Here is a 15,610-nt window from a genome sequence, read left to right as displayed (position 1 = left end):
AAAAAATCACAAGAATAAATTAGTTAAGGTAATGCCACTATTTTGCAAATTATCTCTTCATTCAGTAAACAATATGAAATAAGACAGTTATCAAAATTTAAACAAATGCAGAATGATCTTATATTACAGATCGTTTAAATTTTTGACTAAGAACAAAAAAAACCTAGATAATTATAGCGTTGTACTTTAAACATTACATTTTGTAGTTTAAGTAGAACAAAACCATCACGATTCCTGACCAATGCGATAACTGTTCCTTAGTAATTTGCTAACCTGTTAAACAGTGAACGTCTGTATATCCTGCGACACATGAACAAGAATATCCGTTGACTTCATCATTGCATGTTGCACCATTTTGACATGGAAAACTGCTACATTCGTTTATATCTAAAATTAAAACAAACTCAACATGCAAGGCTTATAAATAGTAGAAAAACCAAATCCATGAAAGAGTTTTTGTAAGCGTTTTTTAAAATGCTGCGAGTGTAGCACTCTATATGAACGAGGCATCGGATTTCTGGTCGCGAGATTTTGAATAAACTCGGATGCGTATTTCTATCAGCGCTATTGGGTTATCGTACCTACCAGACGGCAAAATAGAACACATTTATACATCCATTGAATCCTTGGGAGGAAATTTGAATTTCAATCTGAACAGTTAAAAGAAATGAGAAAATTCTTTATACAATTGTATTTCAAGATATATACTATGGTAAAATACCTATTTGACATTCTGTTCCAGTATAGCCAGGCGAACATGTGCATGAGTATCCATTTATCTCATCAGTACATGTACCGCCATGTTGACAGGGTTTACTGGAGCATTCATTTATGTCTGTAAAAAAAGAATTGACAAGGCAAAGTCTTTGATATGCAATGATGTAATAAAGCAAGGCGCAATAGGAGACAAACAGAAATACAGAATTTTGCTCGTAAAATGTGACACATAACAGTAGTATCAAGAGAACAAAACAATTTGTAAATGAACACGTGTTATCTTTTAAATTTCGTGATAAAGACACATTTGTAAATTGTAAATAAGAAATTACACTATATAAAATTAAGAAGATGTGGTATGATTATTTACGAAACTGATAATATCAAGTTCTCTTACCAATTTGACAGTTGTTTCCGGTGAATCCAGGCATACAGGTACATTGATATTTGTTGATTAGATCATTGCATGTACCACCATGCTGGCAAGGGTTAGATGAACACTCGTCAACATCTAAAGTAAAATTTCAAAACTCAGTATTCAAATTATTGCAAATAACCAAAGCTACGATAAAAATATGAAATGTGGAAGCAAAATAAATCAACATAGAAAATGTATAATCAATGATGAATTATAAAGCTATGACTGAATTAACTGTGGAATGCATATTTATGAGTATATTCCACGTATTTAACTTTGTGGTATGAATTAAAACATGTATAAGTTAAATATACTTACTAAGTTCACAATTATATCCATCATAACCAGACACACACGAACATGTGTAATTATCAATCAAATTGGAACAAATGCCACCATTTTTACATGGGAGAGACAAACATTCATTTATATCTGAAATACAGAAAAACTAAATCTATTGAAATAGCAAAGGTTATCGAAAAAAATGTATAAAACAATAAATTTATTTCATATCAAAACACATTTAACCAATGAAACACCAACTTCAACTATGTTAGAGACGCCATTGAACGTTTATTTTGTGTAAAAGATTATGAACATTGTAATCATTTAAATGATATATATTTGAAACTTCAATCAGAAGTTTATATGAACTAGATATTATTTACATATAAGTAAACTATAAGAACTGACTATTTCTTAACACAATATCCTATTGCTGTCAGCTTCATATCTATGTAAGGAGTTTAATTTTCGAAGAAAAAAATGAATCATTATTATTTAAGTACCTGTTGCACAATCATGATCTGCATACCCTGGTAAACAGGCACAACTGTAACTATTTACTTTGTCAGTACATGTGGCTCCATTCTGACATGGGTTGGGCTGACAATCGTCAATATCTGTAAAAACGTTTTTAGATCAGAAAAAGATTCGACAAATCCGCAATATCACATTATGTCGAAAAAAAGATGTATGGTCTCTTTTTTTATTTATCACGGTAAAAACAATGACCGGATTGTGGTAAGAAAGTATTAGCGTTATTTCAGAGTAGTAACTGTGACGTCAAAATATTCGTAGTCATATTGTGATCTATAGTTGGTTGTATTCATGTCATTTGGTCTTTGAGGAGTTATTGGCTCATAAGCAATCATATCCCATCTCCTTATTTAAAACGATTATCAATTCACGAAAAATAGCTAAAATCGGCATTTATTTAAAATTTCTATGGGTTTTTGTTTTTAAGAAAAAGAATATATTTTGGCCTAAATATATGTATGTCACAAGATATAAGATCTCTTGGATTGTACTAAATAGGCGGTCGGCATTGGTACTATAAAATTTAACATTAGCGGTAACGATTATATTGCAACAGATTCACACATACACAATTCCTGTCTTTACTGTGATGTTCGAATTAAAAAAAAATGTAGGTCGAAAATCTAATTCAAAAGTAAAAAAAACCTGATAAAACAACCCAAAAAAGACCAAAAGTAGTATGTTGCATTCACACTCAAAATACATAATTGTAATATAAAATGTATTTCAAATCGTATCTTCCCTTGATACTTGAATTTTGAATTCGAATCGAAAACATTCATTAAACGACCTGTACAGTATATATGTTCTTACCTAAAACTAGAGAAAAGAGTGATAGGTTGAATAAACGCATAAGTACTTGAACACCTTATACAAAATACCAAACATTTACGGGATTGTATGCATTATCTATTTATTCAAAAAAGTATTAGACTAAGTCTTTTTTTTCTGAATTTCCTACAATAAATAGATAAGTACATGAATGAATAAATGAATGTGTAAATGATAATAAACATAGTAATCACAACATTTATTTCACTCTTAAAAAAACCCTGTAACGATAATATTTTGGTAAACTTTTATGTTATGTGCGAATCATACTTACAGCTATGTGTGAAATTTCATATTTTTACTAAAAGCATGAAAAGGAAACATTCTTAACAAAACCTGCAATTTGAAAATTATATCATTGATACCTATTTGACAATCATTTCCAGTGAATCCAGTTTTACAAACACATGTGTAATTATCAACTTTGTCAAAACATTGTCCACCGTTTAAACATGGGTTAGGAAAACATTCATTGATATCTGAAAATTTAAAAAAGACATTTTATTAACATTTTGATACTACCAAGATTTAATTGAGCAACAGAACTGAGCAACTTATAGAAATTGTTACTAAAAGTAGTTTTTTTAGTTACTGCAAATCATAAAATTGTGTTCAATTAAAGGTTGCAATCCACTTAAGTAAAGTTAAATCGTTTTGGTTTCATGTTCACAGACGTTTTAATATTTTGGATTTCACAAATGCTAATCTTGGGCCTATTCAATGAAGGTTTTGAAAATGCGTGCTGTGTACCCATCAATTAAATACCAGTTTCAATGTTGAATATCCATAAACTCTTAATGTATTTACCTGTCTGACAATTTCGTCCTGTATAACCAGAAGGGCAAATACAAGAGTAATCATTAACTAAGTCAATACATGTCGCTCCGTGTTCACATGGCCGCCTAAAGCAGTCGTCAATGTCTGAAAAAGCAATACAAAAATATAGTTATAATTTTATTTAAAAAATGGTATGATATACAATGCGTTATGTTCCTCATATGTAAAATAAGATAAAAGAAATAGTAGTTGACATGTATAGTAATACCAAGACTTTAAATGTTATCATAGATCAAAGACGGTATTTTTTATTTTTATTGAAATTTATCAATTAATAAATATTAAACATTTTGATTATTTCAGCAATATTTCATTTGCAAACACTCAAAAACACATCACACAAGAAAAGTAGCATGAACATAGGGTAATTTCATTCCAAGTGCATGACTAGTTAATGTGTAACATAACACTTGTTTCAAATCAATCAACACACAATATCCCCAAGCAGATTTTAAAACAAATGCATAAAAGCAGATACACACTAGGGTTTGCAAACTTTCATTCAAATACTCATACGTCTAGGTCCTGTAATATTATATCATGAAATGTTTTAGAAACATAAAAATGTGTTGCTCATATAAACAATCGAATTGGCTTCAAATAGAAACATAAAGATGATTTTAAAGAATAGCGTGCATATATGCAGTTTTGAGTGTTTTTGGTTTAATAAATGAGTGATTTTCAATCACATATAATGAATAGTTTTTTTTCAATATAGTAAACATTTTCTTGAAAGGTTTGAAGGGTGGTACTAAATTTGAAATTCAAAGGAGGCATGATAACCTGTTATCCCACCTTTTCCTTTTACTTAACCTAGGTCTAAGGAAAAAATCATTAAGCATCATTAAGCAGTCTTTTTTTCTTAAATAACCGGCGACACAGGAAGCCTTTCTTTATACAATGCACAGGATAACTTGCTTCATTTCTCTGCTTCACGGGTCTCTTTGTACAACTAAAGATATATTAACAACTGAAAAAATTTAAGTGTCGGACATTTTATTTTGTTGTTCAACGGGTAAGTCAGTATAACTATGTGGATACAGTAACAGTACAGCAATACAAGAACGACTGAAATTATATACTTCTGAAGAATATCGTGTACTACCCGAGACACGGGATCGACTGAAATAACTTACCTGTCTGGCATTTCTTTCCTGTATAACCTGGGACACAGGAACAACTAAAATCATTGATTTTATCATCACATGTCCCTCCGTTTTGACATGGATTACTGGCACATTCATCAACGTCTGAAGTGGAAATCGTTCTAATATCAATATGTAAGGAAGACATGAAAATTTAAATTCAAACTTAATGAAGTTCTCTGACATGATATCTTCAAGTTTTTAAAAGAGAGAATAAAAGGATCAAATCATTTCAAATATATATAAATCTTTCAATACCCGAGTTGTCTGAAAACTGACCAAATACGAAGGATTGCGTTTTTAGCCATTTTTTCAAATCATAAAGATTGAAACTAGTGATAAGAATAAAAGAAAGTAAAATATATTTAGCTGAAGAAGCTGAATATTCCAAGACCGATTGATATATTTTAAATGCTTTCCCTGGTAAGCAGTCATGACGTAAACTTCAAATGTTTTTATCATAAAGAAAAAGATCGAAAGAGGACAGCAATCTCTTCCACATTCGAATTAACTTATTGTTTAAAATATAAGTACCATTGTCACATCTAACTCCAGAATACCCGGCAGGACAAACACATTTGAATCCGTTGACTTTATCTTGACAAATACCGTTGTTTTTACAAGGATTTGGTTTGCAGTCATCTATATCTGAAAAAAAAACAGGAAAACATACGAGGGAAACGCATCAATCTATCTATCTATCTATATATAAGACTCACATTTCGAAAAAAAATCTTAAAAAGATAAAGTAGCATGGATAAAATGTAAAAAGAACGAATCATTTCCATACGTGCTTTATTGTAAGTTGTATTATTGACAGAGTATATACCAAGATTGATAAAACGTTTCCTTTTATTTTCAGTAATATCAAGTACACACTTACTTATAACACATGTTGTTCCAGTATATCCTGGCATACAGCTACACACATATCCATTAACTCTATCATGACAGGTACCACTGTTAGAGCATGGCTGACTAGCACATTCGTCAGTATCTGTAAAGCAATAAATACAAATAAAGTTATATTGACCTAAAACGTCCCATAAAAGTGTTCATAACAAATCAGTCTATAATTATTTAACATCTGAAAATATCTGAAAGATGAACGACTTAAGATAAAGCCAATCTTTTGTTCAATTTCATTTTGATAAAAACTTAAAAATTTGAAACGAAGTTTGATAAATTTGCATAAAGAGTAAATTCTGTTTTCAAAAACTGTCTTACCATGTTCACAATGACTTCCTACAAATCCAGGTATGCATTGACAGGTATATTTGTTTACATTATCAACACATGATCCATTATTTTGACATGGGGTGCTGGCACACTCATCAACATCTAAAATGTAAGAAAAACTAAATGAATGTATATTTGACTTTTGTAGAATTTAAATCTAATTCAACAAAGCAACACATGTTTTCTTCGAGGTTCCTTAAAATATCATTAACTCGAATATTCTAGATAAAGAAAAATATATTTACTGGAACAAAATTACAATTGTGCTATGATGTTGAAGAGTTTTAAACTTAAGTTTTTATTACTTTGCCCTACCTGTCTCACAATTAGCTCCAGTATAACCAGATTTACAATCACATGTGTATTTGTTTACATGATCGTGACACGTTCCATCATGCTTGCAAGGATTACTAGCACATTCGTTTATGTCTGAAGAAATAATAATTATCATTAGGAAACTGTTAAAATAACTTGATCAATCGAATAAAAAAACCGATTTATCAAACGAATTAGATGATCGTTTTATCCAACGAATTAAAATAAAGCTTCATCAAACGAATTAGTGAGTTCATAATGTAAAGATTGTATGAAAAGAGGGACGAAAGATACCAAAGGGACAGTCAAACTTATAAATCTAAAACAAACTGACAACGCCATGGCTAAAAAAGAAAAAGACAAACAGAAAAACAATAGTACACACGACACAACATAGAAAACTAACGAATAAACAACACGAACCCCACCAAAAACTAGAGGTGATCTCAGGTGCTCCGGAAGGGTAAGCAGATCCTGCTCCACATGTGGCACCCGTCGTGTTGCTTATGTGATTACAAATCCGGTAAATAGTCTAATTCGGTAGGTCATATTCATGAAAGGGAAGGGGATTGTAGTTACGACGTAAGGAACATATCCGATATCATTTGTGAAACGGTTATTCCATAACGGTCAACCAACTCGTGATGGCGTCCGTAAAATTTACGAAGGGATGATTTCAACTTCACCATTTGGAACTCTTGGTTTAATAGCTTCCTTGTGAGCAGCAAACCTCTATCAATAAAATCATGATAGGAAATGCAAGCACGGGAATATCGTATCAATTGGGAGATATATACCCCGTATGAAGGTGCTGCTGGAATGTTGCTACTTAGAAATGGAAAGTTCACAATTGGAAAGCTGAAATCATCTCTTTTGTCGTAAAGTTTTGTTTTCAACCGACCCTCATTGTCAATTTCTAGATGTAAGTCAAGATATGAAGCCGACTTAACTGTATCTGTAGTATCCTTTATCTCTAGATCGATTGGATAGATGCGTTCCACGTAGTCACCAAATTTTGAATTGTTTAGTGAAAGAACATCATCTATATAGCGGAAAGTAGAGTTAAAGGATATTGCTAACTTCTTATCTTTCTTCCTAAGAAGTTCCTGCATGAAGTCAGCCTCATAATAATAAAGACACAAATCATTCATTAAAAGTAATAATCTTATGTTTTTTTTTGTCATAAAAATGGTATAATTGAATATAATTCGTTCGAATTTCAAATTATCAATTTGAACTATGCGTTCTATATTCAGAAGATCAATAATTATTGAATGTATGTTTTGGCTCTAATATTCATCTGAATAATTTTTGACAAAAAAAACGCAATGCGATTTATTTATTTGTGCAATGAATATTTAGACGTACCTTGCTCACAACTCTGTCCAATATACCCCAGCGGACACTGACATGTATATTTGTTTACATGATCACTGCACGTTCCTCCATGTTGACATGGATTACTACCACATTCGTCCATGTCTAAACAAAAGAAATGATGTGTCCATATATTATATCATACCTTGTTGTAAATATAACGGAATTGTATGCGACTGTCATACAAGTGAGAGGTTTAGCTAGCTTTTAACCAGGTTTAAGGTGGCTCGGGACTATTCGACTGCGCATAATTTCACGCATGAATTACAAAAGTATTTGTCGTTAATTTGATATAATTTTTTTTAAATATTTTGATTGATTAGAAATGTTAAATCATTGTAGTTATGTGAATAATAGCATATTTTCGTTATAATCCGTATTTGTTAAAGGGTCAAAATGACATTTCACCCATTTTCACCATTTTCCCGCCAAAATTTGGGTTTTAAGGCAAAATACATTTTTTTCCTTATCAGTGACCTATCTTTTTTATTTGCTCATTCTTTGAAGCTATATTTTAGCTTTTTATATTACAGTTTTGGACCATGTGTCATAAAACGTTTTTTTAATAATCCGATAAAAATATGTCAACACCTCTATTTTCCCTATCATTTCATTGAAAAATGGTCCCTTTTACATACCTGTTTAAAAGTAAAATTTTTAGCTTAAATGGTCCGTGACCCCCTATTTTTTTCTACCAATTTGATTCAATTTATGTAAAGAATAAAATAACAAAAAATACGGCACTTCTGATAGAAACTTTTAATAGGCCCCGAGCCACCTTAATATCGTTTTCTACATAAGAACATGTCTGTACAAAGTCAGGAATATGACAGTTGTTATCCATTCGTTTGAAGTGTTTGAGCTTTTGACTTTGCTATTTCATTAGGCACTCTCCGTTTTGAATTTTCCTCGGATTGAAGTACTTTTGTGATTTTTGTTTGGTTTGTCATAATAAATATATTCTTTTAATGTTAAAAATATTGAAATTGTAAAAGCAAATATCAAATGCAAAATACCTGTTTCGCAATGTACATCTGTATATCCCAGCAAACAATTACATGTATAACTATTTACATTGTCAATGCATTTAGCACCATTCTTACAAGGTGAACTACTGCATTCGTCAATATCTGTATGCCAGAAAAATGAAAAAGAAATAAGCATTATAGGATTTACAAAAACAAAATGCATATTCATAGATATCAATATAAAAAGAATAAATATAGGAGCATGATCCTTCCTATTTGTCGTTAAGTTCAGTTCTCCACCGAACCTCAATTTCTATACGAAAGTCAAATATATGAGACAGGCTAAGCTTAGATTGTAACCCGGATTTGTTTTCTCTCAATCGATTTATGACTTTTAAACAGCGGTATACTACTGTTGCCTTTGTTTAGCTATGTCTATGGTATCATTTATTTAAAGTACAATTTGATAGCTGCGCTAAATATGGTGAATAAAATTTAACGTATCTAGTGAGATCACATCATATTTTTAGCAAAACTTGAAGTTAAATGATAACCTTAGCTTCTTTTCATTCTTTCCGAGAAGCTCTTGTATGAAGACTATCACATATGAATAAAGGAACAATTCAACAGGAATAGGTACACAGTTGGTTGCCATAGAATTGTCAATTGTATGTTGAAAAAACACGTCCTCCAAACGTAATAAATAAGATGCTGAAAATTAAACAGGAATTTTTCAGCGATTTGTCTTTATATGCACCAGAATAAATATATCCTTTTACATTTATAGGAATATTTTCAATATTGCAGCCGGGAGAAGGTAACCAATATAAGCATACCCTGGATCTCGAAAAGCATTTGACAAAGGTTTATTATTAGTCCGAGTGTATTCCATCTGTGTGATAAGGTATTTATCATTTTACAATGTGTATTGACTATAACTTTAACTAATTTTCAAACCTTTTTCACATTTTATTCCAGTATATCCTGTTGTACATATACAGGTAAACCCGTTTATCTGGTCGAGACATTTTCCTCCGTTTTGACAAGGACCACTGTTGCATTCATCTATGTCTACAATTGCAAGGAATATTGTTATTGTATTTTCGATATATTTGATTATACAAGTAAACGAGAAGTATGGACAAATGGGGGAAAAAAACTGCATTTCAATGCACTTAAATTTTTCTGAGTCATTAACATGTATGTTGGGTGTCTGAAAGCATCATTCTTTTTTTATTTGATGGTCTTATAAAACATTTTGGAAAGTTCAGGTTTCACAGTTACCAAAGCAGGTTACCAGTAAATAACAGTGTAAAAATTGGGTTGTTTACTTCCGGTGATGGTTACTTTCTTATATGCAATGAAATGTAGTGTGAAATCTTCACTGTAGCACTGGAAAGGATTATTCATGCAAAGTATTTCTTTGGTTGAAATAAAGGTAAATACTGTACAATGTTTTAAAAAAATACCAATTTAACAAAGACTAATAGGGGAAAATCGATGGTGGTATTACACCTTTATAAATAGTTTCCCTTTTATTTCTTTATGAAAACTCCTGTTATTATAGAACTCGATATGTGTCTGCTGATTTATGGTTTAAAAAACTTGTAAAAATGTGATTTGATTTCCACGTGTGCGTAACCTAATCCTTTTTTTCTGCAGTAACTGCACTGAACCAATGTTATGTATTTGTTAAAAATTATGTCAGTAGTAAATTATTTAGAACGAGGCTTATTATACACTACAATAGTTCACTAGGTATCAGGATTATAATTTATTACGCCAGACGCATGTTTCGTCTACATAAGACTCATCAGTGACGCTCAGATCAAAACAGTTAAAAAGCTAAACAAGTGCAAAGTTGAAGCGCATTTAGGACCGAAACTTCCAAAAAGTTGGGCCAAATACGGCTACGGTAATCTACTCGTTTTGTAAACAGGAAATTTATGAAAATGACCACATAACCGATATTTATGTCAACACCAAAGTGCTGACTACTAGGCTGGTGATACCCTCGGTGGCGAAACGTCCGTCCACTAGAAGTGGCATCCCACCAGCAGTGACAGCTCACTGGCAGGACTTTGGCCCTGTGTTAGAAAATAAATTAACACTAAATGAATCTGGTGCAACAAGAGCGCTTTTTATCATTTTACTTCACCAGGAACGCTCAAAACAAACATTTTGAAATCAAGGGATAAATAAGTCTGTTAGGATCTATGTAACCAAAAGAAACTTAAAAAGAATTTCCATATACATTGAAGATCAACTTTCCCACAGAGAGTTGCAAATAGTGTTTTATGCAAAATCAAATTTAAGACACAAATAGCTGTTTTACAAGCGATTATATCATCTTGTAGTGAAATATGTATTTGCTTTAAAATGAGAAAACCAAGCACATAAAGTTTATTTTGTCACAGTAGAAACTTTAAGATGATGGTAGGTGTGTTTTATGACCTTCAACGGTCTTTAAAGCGCTCGTATAGTCGGTTATGTAAAGCTATTGATTTTATAAACAATTTTTGTAATTACCTATTTTCTTGACAGTTTCGTTTAAACAATATTTATCATATTAGAGCATACAAATTTATGAAAATTGTATAGCGGGCATTATATAGTGTATGTGTTATCCATTTAATAACAAGAATGTGTTCCTAGTACACTGATACTCTATCCGCACTATCATTTTCTATGTTCAGTGATTGTGAAAATGCGGTAAAAACTCTAATTTGGCATTTTAATTAGAAAGATCATATCATAGGGAACATGTGTACTAATTTTCAAGTTGATTGGACTTCAACTTTATCAAAAAATACCTCGACCAAAAACTTTAACCTGAATCGGGACAGACGAACGGACGAATGAACGGACGGACGGACAAACGGACGCACAGACCAGAAAACATTATGCCCATAAATGGGGAATAAAAATGCATTTCAATTAAATTCGTCTCAATCATGCGGCTTAATTGCATATAGTAAGGAAATATACAATAACCCATATACATTTTCCATATTTTAAATGTTGTAGTTATTGAGTAAATAAAACTGAACTGTATCTACCGATTTGTGATTTAGGTATTTAATAATAGCTAGATTTGAAAAGAAAAGTTAAGAGACCCTTGACAACATGTGTGATAAAGGATATCATCAAAAGTTGTAATACATTTGTTATTCTCGTGGGATTTTGTCTGATGCTTAGTCCGTTTCTGTGTGTGTTACATTGTAGTGTTGTGTCGTTGTTCTCCTCTTATATTTAATGCGTTTCTCTCAGTTTTAGTTTGTTACCCCGATTTTGTTTTTTTGTCCATGGATTTATGAGTTTGAACAGCGGTATACTACTGTTGCCTTTAGTAATAACTATCAATTCCTAATGAAACTAATAATAAATCTCACAAAATTACATACATCACCCGACTACATCCGTTTACATCTTAACTTTCATATTGTACACGGTTGAATTGCTACTTACTGATCGGAATATTTAACGATGAACACCTCTGAGGAGCCAAAAATAAGAAAGTTTTGCCATATTTTGATGCTTTTTCGTGGCAAATTTACCATGCTGTCAATTTGGTAAATTTGTGATTTTTCTCTCTGTTTTAAGAACAAAATGCATATGATCTCAAGTTTTTTGTTATAAATGATGGAAAAAATACATAACTAAGTAATTTGTGTGTGGTAAAAGCATCTTTTGTACCCCTCACATATTTTCTCAAAATTTTGGCTAAATAGACTGCCTTGATTGGTTACAAAATTATTCAAAAACTACTGATTGTAAATACCCAATTTGTTCACAAAGTATAGTTCGATTATGATATTTAACGATTATTAAATGCATTGCTTTTTTACACTTGTAATACATATTTTTGAAAAAATTCCAGAACGAGATTTCAACGAGACTGAAACGTTAGAAGAATACATCCTTAAGTATTTTAAATATCAAACCATATTAATTTTATTAAAAGTAATGTACTTGTTTATCTTGGCAAACTCTCGTTAAAAACAATAGAAAATTTGATCTAAGATATCCCTATACACACATTTAATGACAGAATGTTAGTTTGTTGTCTAAGCACTTGACCAATATTTTATAGTTTGAAATGTTAGATAGGTTTTTGAACAAGCACAACTATATTTACCTACAGGAACCATTTAGATAAATATGTCAGGAAGGAATACGTCAAAATCTGTTAATGGTAAATTTGATTAAGTTTTCTAAACTTTATGTTATTCGAAACAACGTGATTAAAAGAATAATGTAAAACCTCTTCAAGAATCATCATGGTAACACATGCAGAATGACTGTCACAGTTATTGTACAGGCATTTTCAAATGAAAATGATGGATATTCATAGGTTTGACTTTGCTATAAATAACCAAAATTTTTAGAATTATCATGTCAGCTCATTCTTATTACGGTATTACATCAAACGGACGCAATTCGGCAAGCATAGCTACAAAAGCTAAAGGTGAATACTTTTAGAGCAATACATATTATCATGAGCAATACTTCCATATTACAGACACATTATACTGGTTCTTTTGTAGTTGAGACTTAGTTTGACTCTTATCACAAATCAATTCTTCAAGGTTGAGAAGTACGGATTATGAAAATTACTGAAGTGTTAATTAATGGGTTAATTATAAAAGAACTTAAAGCAAAAAAGCATCCGATAAATCATTTAAAAAATTGGTACTTGAATTATAATGTTCAAATCATTGTATATTAATCGACCTAAGATAATTCCTTCTTTTTAGTTGTTAAACAGAAGATGTGGTATGATTGCCAATGAGACCACTGTCCACAAGAGACCAAAATGACACAGAAATTAACAACTATAGGTCACCATACGGCCTTCAACAATGAGCAAAGCCCATACCGCATAGTCAGCTATAAAATGCCCCGATAAGACAATGTAAAACAGTTCAAACGAGAAAACTAACGGCCTTATTTATAAAAAAAAAATGAACGGAAAAAAAATATGTAACACATAAACAAACGACAACCACTGAATTACAGGCTCCTGACTTGGCACAGCCACATACATACATAATGTGGCGTGGTTAAACATGTTAGCGGGATCCCAGCCATCATCCTAACCTGGGACAGTGGTATAACAGTACAAAATAAGAACGAAATAGTTGTTACCTATTTCATAGCTCGACTATATTTTGTAGTCTATTTAACTTTTAGATGTGGGAATATCTAAAATATGTCATTACAAAAACATGCAATGAAGAAATTTTATATTGTTTAAAATGTAAAGAGGTTTTAAACAGACAGAACGAATTAAAAAGATTTACATGATATCCAAATTAATCTCAAAATAGAAAAAGATTAATATATCACTATGAAATGTAAAATAGAAGGAGGCTCATGTTAAGACACTAAATCCCACTAAAACTCGGATTCGAACAAAGGAACTCCAATATAGTTCTAAAAACGTATGACACATATTTCAGCGCAAATTACATTTGTTCGAAAATAAGAATAAGATATAAATCAGTACGCATCCAATGGATTTAGTTTAATGCTGACGCAAACAGTCCGAGAAAAAACATGATCGATGCTACAATATAAGCAATAACAAATATTTTTAAATAGTTATCAAAGATATCAATATTATAATTTGGTACGCCAGACGCGCGTTTCGTCTACATAAGACTCATCAGTGACGCTCAAATCTTGATATTCATGTCAACACCGAAGTGTTGACTACTGGGCTGGTGATACCCTCGGGGATTTGTTTTGTAATTGATGAAAGTTTAGAATATTTTATGTCAAGGATCAACAAGTGTACAACTTAGTACATAAATTTACAATCTCAATAAATAACATCTCTAACTAGATGTGATTAGACTTCTTTCACTTTTTCAATAAACAGTAGAATTACAAAAAAATCTCCGTGGAGAATTCAAAACGGAAAGTCCTAAATCAAATGGTATCAAACGAACGGATAACAATTGTCATGTTCCTAACTTATTACATACAATTTCTGATGTAGAAATATTTGGGATAAATGTTTTACAGTATATGTGTGTTTCACTTGGTTATCGATTTTGAAATAAAACCCTTTTTACATTTAAGTGTATCTTGAGTCTATTTTCACTGTTGCAATTGTACGTTCCATATGAATTTTCAATTTTGTATCATAATTGAAAGTAGTTCCCATACGCTAATAAGATGAACTCATTGTTATAGTGTTTACTCTGAAGAAAAAGTCCAAATCTGGTAACTAAATCTTTGAAAAAAATCTGAATTTCAGTTTTTCAGGATAAGATGACATCAGCTTTTTATTTAATCTGAGGTACATATATTACGAATTATTGTCATGAATAATTTACCGGTTTTGATTTTTTCGAAAGCAAGTAACAAGTTGGGAATTATTGTGGAATTACAAAATTCAAAATCATAAATTGTTTATAAATTTATAAAATGTTACGTCCAATACTCATTTCTGGATTATTTTCTCAACAAATGTGACCGATGTTTCTTTTAATCAAACACAGTGATTTCCATACGTGGGCAAGGAACTGCTTTCTCTTTTGAAGCACATGTCATATTTTTATAATCTTGACTTCTCTTTGCACTGTTTGTATGAAACTTTGTTTTAAAATACAGGCTTAATTACTTTTCTTTTCTTTTTGATTTTTTTCCATTTAATAAGGGTGTTGTCTATCCTTTTCCACTGGTAATTTTCTTTCATCTTAAGTATATTGTTACTTTTTTGCACTGTTTTCTGTTTTCCTTTCACGCAACTTTGTGATATTTTTGCGATATTTTAAACATTGCCATATAAGCGGAAGGCTTGATTATCCTTAACCTAACATTTTTTCTTAAAATGTCCCTTACCAAATTAGGAATCTGGTAGTTGTTATTAAATAGTTCTTTCCCGTGTATGTTTGCGGTTTTTTTCTGTTGTTCTATATTTGATGTGTTTCCCT

At 31.2% G+C, this 15,610-nt stretch overlaps 1 protein-coding gene across 1 annotated transcript in view; it reads right to left on the bottom strand.

Moving 5' to 3' along the window:
* LOC139517338 (neurogenic locus notch homolog protein 1-like) overlaps nucleotides 1-15,610 on the bottom strand; it is an 82,759-nt gene that overhangs the window by 44,967 nt on the left and 22,182 nt on the right. Inside the window, exons 15-29 of the mRNA XM_071308271.1 lie at nucleotides 9,624-9,737; nucleotides 8,715-8,828; nucleotides 7,690-7,803; nucleotides 6,322-6,435; nucleotides 5,995-6,108; nucleotides 5,651-5,764; nucleotides 5,302-5,415; nucleotides 4,759-4,872; nucleotides 3,593-3,706; nucleotides 3,151-3,264; nucleotides 1,924-2,037; nucleotides 1,454-1,567; nucleotides 1,115-1,228; nucleotides 722-835; nucleotides 274-387 (exon numbers count right to left, since the gene is read on the bottom strand). Coding sequence (XP_071164372.1) covers nucleotides 274-387; nucleotides 722-835; nucleotides 1,115-1,228; nucleotides 1,454-1,567; nucleotides 1,924-2,037; nucleotides 3,151-3,264; nucleotides 3,593-3,706; nucleotides 4,759-4,872; nucleotides 5,302-5,415; nucleotides 5,651-5,764; nucleotides 5,995-6,108; nucleotides 6,322-6,435; nucleotides 7,690-7,803; nucleotides 8,715-8,828; nucleotides 9,624-9,737 — 1,710 coding nt within the window. The remainder of the gene's footprint in view (nucleotides 1-273; nucleotides 388-721; nucleotides 836-1,114; nucleotides 1,229-1,453; nucleotides 1,568-1,923; nucleotides 2,038-3,150; nucleotides 3,265-3,592; nucleotides 3,707-4,758; nucleotides 4,873-5,301; nucleotides 5,416-5,650; nucleotides 5,765-5,994; nucleotides 6,109-6,321; nucleotides 6,436-7,689; nucleotides 7,804-8,714; nucleotides 8,829-9,623; nucleotides 9,738-15,610) is intronic.

The sequence above is a fragment of the Mytilus edulis genome, chromosome 3 (genome assembly GCF_963676685.1).
Source record: "Mytilus edulis chromosome 3, xbMytEdul2.2, whole genome shotgun sequence".
Lineage (NCBI taxonomy): Eukaryota > Metazoa > Mollusca > Bivalvia > Mytilida > Mytilidae > Mytilus > Mytilus edulis.
Note: the sequence above shows the minus strand (reverse complement) of the source record. Positions and strands in the feature narration are given on the sequence as shown.